Raw genomic sequence first — 12764 nt, 5'->3', positions numbered from 1 at the left:
TAGATATGCTCTGTTGGTTTATTTAATCTACAACAAGTTTATTTATTAAAATTGAACCTGAAATCCTGTGGGAGACATTTTTATGTTCATATGTCAGCAGCCGCCTATTTTGCCTTTTTTTAACCTCAACAGAAACATATTTATACAGAATTTTCTCAGCAGTGCCCATAATACAATCCCATCTCTAGGCAAGCTTCCAAGCCTCAGCTGCCTGGTCGTATGAATGAGGGAGTGCTTTGTGCTTTAAAACCTCAAACAGCATTACCCGCAGTAATTTTTTCATTCTCCTTTCCAAAATTCATCCCATTGCCCTCTTCTGATGCTCCTAAACCCACTTTTCTAGAAATAAGTTACTTTAAAGTTAACATTGCCCACAGAATTATTTTTCTACCTTCTCATCTTTTGCACAACCAGGTAATTATTGCATCTATAACACAACATGCTTCTTCATGTGTTCAGCCCCTATCCCACGGTATAGGCTTGATAAGGGAAAGACAGTTACACTGTTAAATGCTTTTGATTTTGGTGTGAGTCAGACCGAGGCCCCAGTAATACATAATGATTTTCCTTCTTTCTCCTGAGTTCCACATCTAACAGATTAATTCCTTCCATAAGCACCCGTGAAACAACCACTTCTTATTAAATTGGATTGCTGTTAATTCTGATTTTCCCAGCCTCGTCTTTGTTTCTGTGTAGTTGCAGAGAGTATTTAGCATCAAAGCCTTGCACAGCTTCTCGTTGCTGTTCCAGTCTCAGCTTCGTTAGCATTTCTCTCAGTATTTTATCAATTTATGGACAGATGCCCACACATTTCCATAACAGACAAGGGACTTCTATGCACACCCACTGCTAATGGATTTGAAATTACTCAGTGTATTTTATCTGCAGGGCTTCTCCTTCATAATACCTGTGGGATAATTTGCAAAGCAGTTTTTGTATCATCTCCTTATTTAATTTTCTTCCTTGATGTCTCAAACCAGAATGAGACCAGAATGGTGATGTCTTCATACGGCTCTGCTTCAAAGCTGCATGCAGGCCATAAGCAAGGGGCTACAGGAGTGAGTAATAGGCAGCAATCTCTCTTCTTGCTGCCCTAATATCACTGCAAACCAGAAACCAAAATACAATGATGGCCAGATCCAGACAGTCTGTCTTCAGCTTCTAACATAGGTATTGCAGTCCCTAAAATGCCTAGTCCTCTAAACACTGTAATTCAGAGCCCGTAACATAACTCCCTGTAGAGGTGATAAAGCCTTGCCAGGTCCCACTTCCCTGCCCCTCATTTGACTGTCTTGTGAGGCAAAGGCACCCCCGTGAGCAGCTCTCTGCTCCATGAGATGCTCTCAGTCATGCTTTGGCTGCAGAGAAACCTATCTGCTTGTGGAACAAAAGCACCTACAGGCTGAGAAATCAGGGGATAACTCCAGGGTCTTATCTGCACTCTACCTCTGGGTGGTTTGTGGTTTTTAATGTTCCCACATATTGCCCAAATCATTCCTAAGAGATCGATTTGATTCAGGCATAGTATGGAGAAGAGGATGGAGATATAATGCAAACTCCCACCTTTATTCTGCCAGCGGTACTCAGTTTTTCCCCTTGCAATGGCTGTTTTTCAGTTCTTGACTTCCCTTCGATTGGCAGCCCACTGAGTTCATTATGTGGTGGAGATTTAACAGCAAGTGTCAAATGGCAGGCCGGGTACAAATCTAAAATCAAACTATGATACGGAGCTTCTGCCAAGCAGGCTGGTGTGTCAACACCTCTGTTCATCGTGTGTTCAGACCAGCTTAAGTCAACAACAAACACGCAGCTGAATTTGAGGAAGTCTCTCATTATTTCAGTGCCACAACCATGAGAATGTTCCTTGTGCCACTGGCAAAGCTTTATTTGCACGGTCATGGTTTCAGGTGCAGTTCCAGAGCACGTGAGGCCAGGGCTGTGGTTCCTCTGGCTCTCAGAGCTCGCTTCCCATGTCAGGGCAGGGAGGAGATGGCAGAGCTGGTGCACTAACCTGGCTGGGTCATCTCTGTGGGTGCCATCAGTCTTGCCGTGGTGTGTACCTCTTGGCACCATGTCACACAAATATTATACATCTCTCTGAATGGCCTGATCAACTGCTGGGTGCTCGTGAGCGTCTGTTTTAGGAAGAATGATTGCTACTTAAGGAGCACACACAAAATTTGGGTCCCACAATCTGAGTACTTATTCAGCCCTGTGCAGAAGAGAGAGCTCCTGCCTCAAAAAGCTTAAAAACCTAAGCAAATTAAGGGTGCGTTTCAGTAAGCAGCCTATACGGGGCATCCCACAAGTGCATACTGAATCATGAAACAGAACAATATGAAGCAGAAACACCAAAACCACCAGCTCTTTCCCACAACCAGTCACAGCTAAAGCCCTCAGAGATGCCAGAAAGGGAACAGTCAGCCTGGGCCGTGATCCATGGACTGCAGGTGTGTGGGGCAGAGTGCCCTCTGCTTTGCAGTACCCAAAACCAAAGGAGTACCAAACCCAAAGGAATCTGACCCCAATACTCTCACCCTTAATAGAGAGAACTGTAAAATAACCGGAGTCCCTGGGTCCCTGGGCTTGGGTCTGTAGCTGTGACCCGACACGGGTCCCTGCACTCTCTGCAGCAGCATCTTGTCCCTGCTGAAAAATGCAGTAACCATGCATGTAACCATGTAAGGCAGGGGGAAAAGAAAAGGAGGTGATTTTTTTTTTATACAAGCCATTTCTATGCTCCTTTTATAATACTCTTCTAGATGTCAAAGCAAGCAGCCTACTGAGCACTGTCTGGATTATCAGAGAGAGATGGGGAAATGTAGCTGCTGCCACGAAGCACCCACCATCCAGGAAAGGAGAGAGCACAGGAGAGAGGAAACATTTCAAGCCTCCTGTGATTTGACTCATTGTTTATTCGGAGGGTTTGATTTGTAAATGGGAGGAAATTCACTTCCATTAACTTGTCGTTCCACACCAAACACAAGCTGCATGAATTATAGCCCTTACTAACCAAGAAGGCGCGCAAAAGCTTTGCTGCTTCATGTCGGTTGCTCTGCACAAAATGAAGTTAGCAATAATATTTGCTCTTCTGAACTACCAGGAGCCAAACTGGAGATGTCAAGTTACTGAATGCACCAGCACTGACGCAGACACAACTCATCTCCACGGGGCAGCAGCACAGGGGAGTGGGGCACGGGGGCCAAATATTTTTCTCCCTTACCTGGAAGCCCATTTGTTGGCTTGCAAAGCAATTGATTCCTTTTAAGCAGCAAAAATCCACTGCGTCAGAGACTTGGAAGCCAGATAAAATAGGCACTTAAGAATATAAACATGGAAGAGGAAAAGAGAGAGGGACTGAAGTTTTGAGTCAGTTATAGATTTAAATTCACATTTATCTTAATTTTTAAGACATTCATATTTGTTTTGTGAAATGTATTGTGTAGCCATATGGTGTTTTTTTTTTCAGTTTGAACTTAGATATCAGTTCAAAAGGAAAAAAAAAGATACTAACACAAAGTTGAGGCATGCTAAAACTTAATGAGTGCAAGACTGAAGCCAAAGCATCTCTGCAATAATCATTGAAATTGGAAATGCAGCTGAGTGTCAGTTGTGATATAACTTGCATTACCTCAGCATTTGAGCGCATAGAGCCTTCACTTTTTCCAAAATCTCTGTCAAATACAGACCTGGATTGTTCTCAGACCGGGTTTCATATCCAGGAGTAGTTTACAGACATCCTGTACCCAGGAGCCGGGATGATCTAAGAACTTTGCAGCTGACCCCCCCAAGCCTGCATCTTCCCTTCTCTGTACAGATCCCTCTAAAATAATTAGCTGATCCTTCATGAAAAAAGAGTGGATTTAGAAACAGTCACATTTACACCCAATTTTTCTCTCACTTGGGAATGGGAGAAAAATGACTTCAGATAGAATAGAAATTCAGGATCTATGCAATTTCTCTCTCAAAACAGCCACTTACAGGAAATTGTCTGTGCAAAAATGAGCAACTGCACGTAGGAACCGCAGAGTTGCAGACCTCAGAACTGGTAGCAGCCTCTGCGAGAAAGTCTGCAGGGAAAACACTAGACTGCCTTTTACCTCCTCTGCCTTCTTCACAGCTAGCGTGTTTGATGAAAGATTTAACAAAGCTCATTTAACTGTCGCTGTGTTTCCACACAAACACAGCATAGAATGTGAGGGAAGAAAGCATGCTGCTTTTTTTGCAAAGGATAACAAAAATCCTTTGTTGTTTATTTGCTTTCCTTTCCAAGTAGAGGAAAGGGACTTTTACCAGCAGAGAGTGGCTGGGCTGTGCTCAGCCCCGATATCAGCGGCAGGACCCCCACCTCAAATCATACAGATCCAGCTCCACCGCGGCCACAGAAACCTCAGCTGCAGCATCAGAACCGTGCCCAGAGCTCTGACCACATGCTGCAAACAACACGCCGTCCTAAACCATAACGTGCATCGTCAGGAGCCAAAGATCTGCATATCAGAAGCTGGATAAAGCCAGTTAAGAATCCGCAGTGAAATTTATTTCCAAAAACCCTAGGCATTTCTCTTAAAGCACCTGTACAGAAATTGAAGCCGTGATAAAGTCTTGACACTCAACATCTGCTAAGGTATTTCTACAAAATGTGGGAAATGCCAGGTCAGACAACTTCCAAAACCAATTTGCCTAAAAGAAAGATCCAACCATCTTTATTTTTTTCTGATGGCAATTCCCAGGATGCCAGAGCATTCCCACTGTACTTCATTCCCTCTTGAGCTGGTTCTTGAAGGCATTTTACCTAATACTAAGAGTGTTCTTGAACACTTATCTAACCTGTGTTAGTTTAATTTATCCCCAGGGCCTTCTGGTGAAGTAAAATCCATAGCTTGGGAAACCTTGAACCATTGCCTACCCAGACTGCCTGCCGCCTCTCTGCCTCCAAAACCAGAAAAAACAATAGTCATCTCCTCGTCAGAGCAGAGGTGGCATGGCAGGATGGAGGCCAGTGTTCCCTGCTGCCCCGTGTTTTTAAAAACGCCAGTGGATTTATGACATGGAGATAAATTCAGCCTTCAATTTTGCAAGCAGTTGCCTGAATAAATCAGGTCTGCAGTGTCCCTGTAAATTCAGATTAGTGCTGCTGAAGCTGCCCTTTGTATTTATGCATCTGTCTCACCGCACTGCAATGACTGCAGCACCAAGTTTAACAACAGTTCTGTTGTTTTACCGTGGTTCAAGTACACAGCAGGGGTAAAATTCTCATTTGGGCTGGCAGTGAGATAAAAGCCTCCTACAACCAGCACTCGGGGACAGGTACGTGATTTTTTTTCTCCAGTCTTTGGAAACATCAAACTGCTTTGTCCTCTTCCTCGCTACACCAAATCCTTAGTGTCAGCAGCATGTGAGCAGGGCACGTTCACAGCAACTGTTTAACCAAAGGCTTGTCAGAAAGAAAGGCCACGGTGCATCTGATGTGTCTTTATATATATATGTATATGCTTGCTCTCTGCAAAGTAGCCATTTCTAACTATACCATGCCCACACAGTTGAAACTGTTAGCAGTGAGCCCAGTACTGTGTTTGAAACCACAAAAATTTGCAGGTTATATTAGGAATCGATCTGGTGCATTGGAAAAGACCTTTTGGCCTCTGTTACTGTTACATATTGCATTACCTGGTTTGCTCTGGCGGACCTTCTATTGCAGGTATCTCCCTGGCTTTGCCACATTTCAGCAGTCTTGCAGTCAGTACAATTTGGGAATAAACATTCATTCATTCAAGTGTGATGATATGGATCTCCATTCTTTCCCTCTAGAATAAAAAGAATTATTTGACAACCATGATGCCATGTCTAAAACTGATACAAAGGTGAGACTGATGAACAAGTCAGTCCCAAGAGGCTGGTACAGACTGCTATGATTAGGGAAGCCCTTCGCTTCTGTCCTTCTACTTTCATTCAGGTCTTGGGAGGATGCAATAAGGATGGAGCCCGGCTCTTTTCAGTAGTGTCCAGTACCAGGACAAGAGGCAATGGGCACACACTGGAACACAGGAGGTCCTATCTGAACACCAGAAGCACTTCTGTACTGTGGGGGTGACAGAGCACTGGCACAAGTTGCCCAGGGTGGTTGCAGATTCTCCCTTCTTGGAGATCTTCAAAAGCCACCTGGATGTGACCCTGGGCACCCTGCTCTGGGTGTCCCTGCTTTAACAGGAGGGTTGGACCAGATGGACCCCAGAGGGCCGTGCCAACCTCAACCGGTTTGTGATTCTGTGATTCTGTCTTTACATCTTATTCAGAAGCATCGTTGTTCCAGGGATCAGCCAGATGACACACAGCCACTGCACTGCTGTTCAGCAAGACAAGAAAATTGAGGGATTACCCAGAGTTAAAACCTTTGTGATTTTTACATCTCTCTTGCAGAAAAGCCTATTGACATAGCTTGTTATGGTCTCACTTCAGCCCTTTGCAGCCCCGACCAGCTGCCACCAGCAGATCCTGGCGTGGGCACCACGGGGGTGTCAGGGGATGGCAGCAGCCCCAGCCAGCTGTCCCTGCCCTTCCACAAGGATGTTTCCGTGGCGGCATTTGAACAAAAAGAGTTAGGAGAAGAGGAAGCTTGCCCCACCAATTTAATGCAGTTCCCCTTCTCTTGAGAGATCGTGAAAACAGCTTCTGTAGGTACACGTGGGAACATGCACTCATGCCTCCAGACCTGGCAGGACTCACCCCGGAGCAGCAGCCAGCATTGAAGGCATCGGGTGCCACAGCCCCTGGGGACGCGCAGCCATCTCATGTCTTCTGTCACTGATGGAGAGGAGAGGATCAGCTCAGCTCTGCTGGTGAAGTGAAGAACATAACCTCGGTTAGGCTGGGACTGAAACAAACACTTATTTTGTCCTAAGTTTTAAAATTATTTTTTACTTTCCAGCTTTAAAGGCAAAGTGCTTCAACAATGGAAACACTGTTCAGATGAAATCAGCAAATAGTCAATTCAGCAATTAAAATAAAAAAAAACAGCTATTTCATTTGCATTTTTTCAACATATAAACTATTTATCCAAAAAATATCATTCAAACAAAGTGCCTCAGCTCCAGCTTTAAATTTATTAAATTTATTATTTGCATCAGGAAGGAAACAGGATGACACTGCAACCTGAATTTTTAAAAAACATTATGATGATTCTTACAGGGATGATCATAACCTATAACATGCCTGTGTAAATAAGCACTTTGATATTAGTGTGAGCATTGTTCCCCTTTTGTAGATGAAACTGACTCAACAATTTTCTGTTTCATTTTGTTTTATGTGAAATAGATTAACTCCATTTCTCTAGAAAATGCCACTTAGCTGTACACTCTTTGAAGTGAGTGGGAAAAAAGCAAATTAAGGGTTTGGTGCAGGCATGAATCTTTTTGCCATCTCGCTCCTTGCACAGGACTGCAGATTGGTTTGCAAACTTAAACAAGTGAGAATGAAATCTTTAGATAAATCTGAGCAGTAGAACACAGACAATTCATTTTTAATTCCTGTCTACGTTCATCCTAAGGAAGAACTGACAGAAGCACAGCCTGTGGAGCATACCTGCAAGAGGTACATGCACAGCAAGAGGAGCATGGCATGAAAGCCAAATGTCTTCCTTTGTAACCAGTCGTGCAGATGTATAAAACATTTTAGTCTTCAGAATTTGAAGTGGCAGGCTGTGGGAGTGAAATTCAACCTACTCTGGAATAAATCAAATACGATCAAAGGAAGACCTTTAAGTGATTTTTATTTCAGAAGAAGGGCTTGTGACATCCTGAAATGAAATATTTGATAGGCACAAATTGTCTAGACTGTATTTCCCTTGTAACACCTTTTCAGCCATAACTCCCATAGCAAAACATCAGGGAGGAAGAAAACACAATTAAAGCCAGGCTACAGAATACACTTATACAGTGCTGCATCACCCAGAGCTTCTTTCCAAAGCAAGGACACTAAAAACATCTAAAGGGCATTTAATGTAAAACTAGGGAGAGGCCATGCACGTGTCTTGTCCAATAAACTATAAATAATACTAAAACCACACCAAAAAAACTCCGGAGAACTCCTTGGCTTTGCCCGAATGCAGAGAGTAGCCCAGGCTCGTGCCAGGTGCAGGTTTGCATCAAGCCCAAAGTGAAAATCAAGAAATGCTGCATGGCACCTCAGTGGGAAGAGCAGAAAATAGTGAATATTGCCTCTTACAGAGGTGCAGGATCAGTCCCTGCCTGCAGTGGGCCAGTGCCAGCACCAAGCATCAGCCTGGACTTCCTTCCCACCATTCAATGTCATCGTCCAGATGCTCCATATACAATGGTTAAAGATGGATTTTTGAATCTCCTTCTGAAAACTACAGGGAAAATTATAGGAGAAGCTCTTTCTGAAATTTCGGGAGAAACACAGCACCACATTCATTGCATGCGGATGAAGACAATAATCTCCCAGTGCCTGCACCTGCAATGCGGTCCTCACATTCAAAAAAGACAGCAGCTGGGATTGGCACCGTGATTCTCCAGATTTAGACCCATTTTGATGTTCTTGCCTGCTCTCCTGCCTGTCACCAGTTAGTGACCCCATGTTCTTAGTCCTCGTAGGAGCCCACACTGAAGACCGTCATGCATCTACCTTCTCCTTGACTTGGTTCTGCAGGTCCATCACACCAAAACCACACCAATTTATTTTCAACGTTAGCCTTGTTAGGAAGCCCTGAAACTCTGGACACAACCAGGGCTGTGTGCTTTCCTCTCAGGCCCTGACAATGGTCGATAGGAGATACTTGATGTCGGACAGGTGGTCCTGCATGGGGACATTTTAATTACCAATTCCCAGGGCTGACGTCCCTGTATGTGTGTGCTCGCTGTTGCTAGCTCAGCCCAAGCTGTCAGCGTGGTGTAACAGTGCTGTCTTCCTGGCTCTTCTTTCCCATACCACCACTCAAGATGTGACATTCAGGTAGGTCAATATACATCAGAAACTCTCCGTGCTGAAAACTGTCATCCTCACCTCAGTACACAGGGGAAGGAAATATAATATTATCACTATTGCCAACAGATCGGCGGCAGTAGCTCAGGTTCCCAAACGTATCCAGTGCTAAAATGTAGAAATACCTGCTCCGATCACATAAGAAAGCTGATGGTATGATTTGCAACTGCAACAAAACAAATTACTATGGGTTGAGAAATTTCGTGCCTAATTAAGAAAATGCAAAAATACAAAAACTGCTTGGCTCTTAAAATTTTCATCTGATACGGATCTCTTCCCAGAAAAAGTGAGTGTCATGCTTAAATGATACGTAAAACCAGCAACAGCCTCTCCAGAGTTTAATTCAGTGACGTTTCCACCTCTTCAAAGCAGATAACTACAATCCACTTACAGAAATACCAGCACCCTATAAAGCTCTTGAATAGTTTGTAGAGAACATCTACAGTGTCAAAACAAAAGCTTCGCAGACAGCAGGTGTTAGATGGGGATTAAAAACCATGGGGAAGACAGTCACTTAAATACCACTCTTTCTGCAGGCGAATACTAAACCCTCCAATCCTTTCTGCATTACCCTTCCCAGTCTCAAAAGTGCAATGCCATCCAGAAGCTGCTAACACACAATGTCAGTTAATGTTCGTGTCTGTAAAGGCAACATTCAAACCATGCTAAACCCCTCTGCTTACATTGTTTTAACAGGCTTTAAAGACATAAATTGGTATAATATGACTATGTATTATATATTTGTTTGGGGTTTTAGTGCCCATTAGTTTGCCATCAGAATGGTCTGATGAAAATGTCAACTTGAGTCTAGGGTGGCCAGTTTACAAAATCACACTGGGAAGTTAAATATTGACAGTAAAAAAGCAAATATTAAAAATGACAACAAAAGGCCATGGTTCTCAGCCAAAGTCTGTGGAGACTATGAGAAAACATAAAATCACTGTGGCAAAATATTGTCCATGAATCTCTCTGGCATCTTTTGTCCCATGTTCAGGAGAGTGTTTCAGACCCACAGAGCCTCATGCTTTGAGCAACCCCACTGCTGTCCAGCCTAGAGAACATCAGCTCCGCTTTGATAACCTCCTTCCTGCCTTCCTGAGTACTTTCAAGGCAAATCCATACAAAAGCTCCAATGCCATCTCCCTTACATGCCATTTTAAGAACGTCACACCAATTTCTTTGCATCTTTCCACCCATTTCTTCCCTCATCCTCCTGAAATTCAGCCACCTCATCTCTGTCTTTAAGGAACGTCACAGGTCAGCCCTTCTTTACCACTACAGCTACAGCATGGATGAGGGTAAAATCTACAACCTGATCCAGAGACATCACCGCGTGCAAGTCTTAGACAACCACAAAGCACACATCTCTGAGAATATTACTGCTACTTCTGTACTCACTCGTTGCTGCATTGGAGAAGCACGGCCCCCGTAGTGTTCACAGCATGCCCGATACTGGATCTTCTGCTTGCGTTTGCACAAGTTGTTTGGATTACACCATCGGTAAAGCCAAGAGCAGACCGCACCAGGGGCTGTAACTTTGATATCTGCAATTGAAGGCACTCAGGGCTCTGCTGTGCAGAAGGATTCTGGGGCACAGGCGTCCATATTGCCGTACCCAGCAGCACGGTTCCTCTCCTTCAGCCTCAAGCTCTCGTTTATCAAAATGATCTTTGATAGAGGAGAAAGACCCTAAACCAAACAGAAATCAGACCGGCAGCGTTTTATTCACAACATTTACATAGAACCACAGGCAGACAGCTTCGTATCTGGAAGGGGTGACCTGTGTTCAGTGATGCCATCATTTTAATTAACTCCAAGCTATTCATTAACACCTCTGGGTTGTTCTTTGCTCTTCGGTATCTCAGGATAGAAGTTTTAATCAGCTTAGTGATTGGACAAATAAGATTTTTTCCTCTATGAATTTATATATTTAAGATCTGTCTCTTAAAGCTCCTGAAAGAATTGGATGATGTGAGTCCCCCAGGGAGGGTCTCTGACACTTTTAGACTACAGCGTTATGGGGTTGGATGGTTTTTTGCATTTCACACACTCAGAACTCGTTAGTCAGAGCATCTCCTCCAGGGACATTTGACAGGGTACCTATTACAGAGCAGGGAAAGGGGGCATGGAAGAAAGGAACACGTATATGACATTATGCATGCACACGTCCCTGCCAGCTTCATGCAAACTGATGTTAGACCCCTGGGTTTCATCAGCAGTGGGCAATGCTCTGCAGCACTCTTCACAGCAAGGGCAGGGCTGTCTCTGCTATGCAGGATGCAAAACAACTTTCTAGGCAATTAAAATTGTAAGTTCAGTCAAGCTTGTAAATCTATGGCAAATTCATCCCTTCAGGGCTCTGCGCCTTTTAGACAGAGCCCAGTAAAGACAGCACAAAGCTGGGGCATCTCCTGAGACGTTTCCCTCACGTTCGCTTGCATTTGACCTTCTGCTGACTTGAGCCCTGGCAGGAGCTCTGACTTGCAAGCCCTGGCAGCAACCCAGAGAAGGAGGAAATGGAGTGGGAGACTTCTCCATCACCTCTAGAGCATCAGTGCTGTATTCTGCAGGTATCCTGCACACATCACGGTGATAGCTGCAAGACCTTTCTGATCCTATTATAAGGCATCCTGCAGGGGCAAATTATTTTTTAAGGGGGTATCTGTACTGCTTATAGGTAGATGACAACTTTGCTATTTTTACTTAGAAAAATAAAATGGCATAATGCAGTTGCAGTCATTCTCTTCTGTCCTAGTTAGAGCAAAGATAAGCCTGCAGCAAAATGACTTAATGCAGAGTATGATTCAGTAATTTTCAGAGATAGGAACTCTATTTTAGGTATTAATAGGATGTCCCAAACCCCAGAACTTCATTAGTTTTCAACTTTATTTTTATTTTCCTGTTCCATAATTTTTTCCTCCCCAAAAAAGTGAGACTGCTCCCCCCATCATCTATCCATAAGTAGCCTCATGCAGCCCAAGCTTCTGAGCACTGAAGTCTCAGGTCCATAAGTGACACACATGGAGACAAACATATGAATTAACTGAGAATGCCTGTGCTATTATAATAACAAAGCCTAGAACTGCTCCTGGGATTAAACACAGATCTGCAGCAGAAAAAAATCTGATCTGTGCCTCAGCAATCTGAATGAGCTGTTGGCAGACAGGGCAAACCTTTCCCCAGAGCTGTAATTAGCAAGATGGATTCATCATTATATGAGAATTTTGATTTGTTTGGAGGAGAGGAAAAAAAAAAGCCTCCTGGTATCCTGGTGAACACATTCATTACCAAAAGAAAGTTCAGCATCTAGATGAGGGTTGGGTACAGACCTGTAGGTGGCCTTCCCTGCTGCAAGATTCAAGAGTGTGAGATGGGTTTATTCAATACGTCAGGGTCCTCGGGGACTTTGCTGAGCCACCGAAGGCTGGCACAGAAGCTGAACCTGCAGGAGACATCAAAGAGCTGAGGCCAGGCTGTTTGAAGCCAGCAGCTTTCTCGCAGCTTCACCCTGGTTGAAGGGAGCTCGGCCCTGCTGGCCACGCAAGCCCCGTCCGTGCCAAAGCGGGCCCGGGAGCCAGCAGCTGGGCCAACATCAGCGATGGAGGTCCTGTGCCCAATTCAACCTATTGTTTCTTAACCTGTGAACACAGTGGGACACAAGGGGGTCTGCAAAGGGGTCTCCATGTCCCCCTTGCACCAGGTGGTGTCTCTCGGCTGTTCACAGTTCAATCCCCAACAACAGACATGAGGGCCCCCAGGAAGACCAG

General features: G+C 44.3%; 1 protein-coding gene across 2 annotated transcripts in view; it reads right to left on the bottom strand.

The window, feature by feature from the left end:
* The window catches only part of FER1L6 (fer-1 like family member 6), a 107236-nt gene extending 96463 nt beyond the window's left edge, over positions 1 to 10773 (bottom strand). Inside the window, exons 1-2 of one of the 2 annotated variants that reach the window (XM_080582048.1) lie at positions 10396 to 10773; positions 6724 to 6833 (exon numbers count right to left, since the gene is read on the bottom strand). In XM_080582048.1, coding sequence (XP_080438174.1) covers positions 6724 to 6785 — 62 coding nt within the window. In that variant the 5' untranslated portion in view covers positions 6786 to 6833; positions 10396 to 10773. Of the gene's footprint in view, positions 1 to 1563; positions 1731 to 6723; positions 6834 to 10395 lie in introns of those variants that run through there. The other variant, XM_080582051.1, reaches the window with a different exon arrangement.
* Positions 10774 to 12764: the final 1991 nt, after the last annotated feature.

The sequence above is a fragment of the Anser brachyrhynchus genome, assembly GCF_964034855.1.
Source record: "Anser brachyrhynchus genome assembly, chromosome: 2".
NCBI lineage: Eukaryota > Metazoa > Chordata > Aves > Anseriformes > Anatidae > Anser > Anser brachyrhynchus.
Note: the sequence above shows the minus strand (reverse complement) of the source record. Positions and strands in the feature narration are given on the sequence as shown.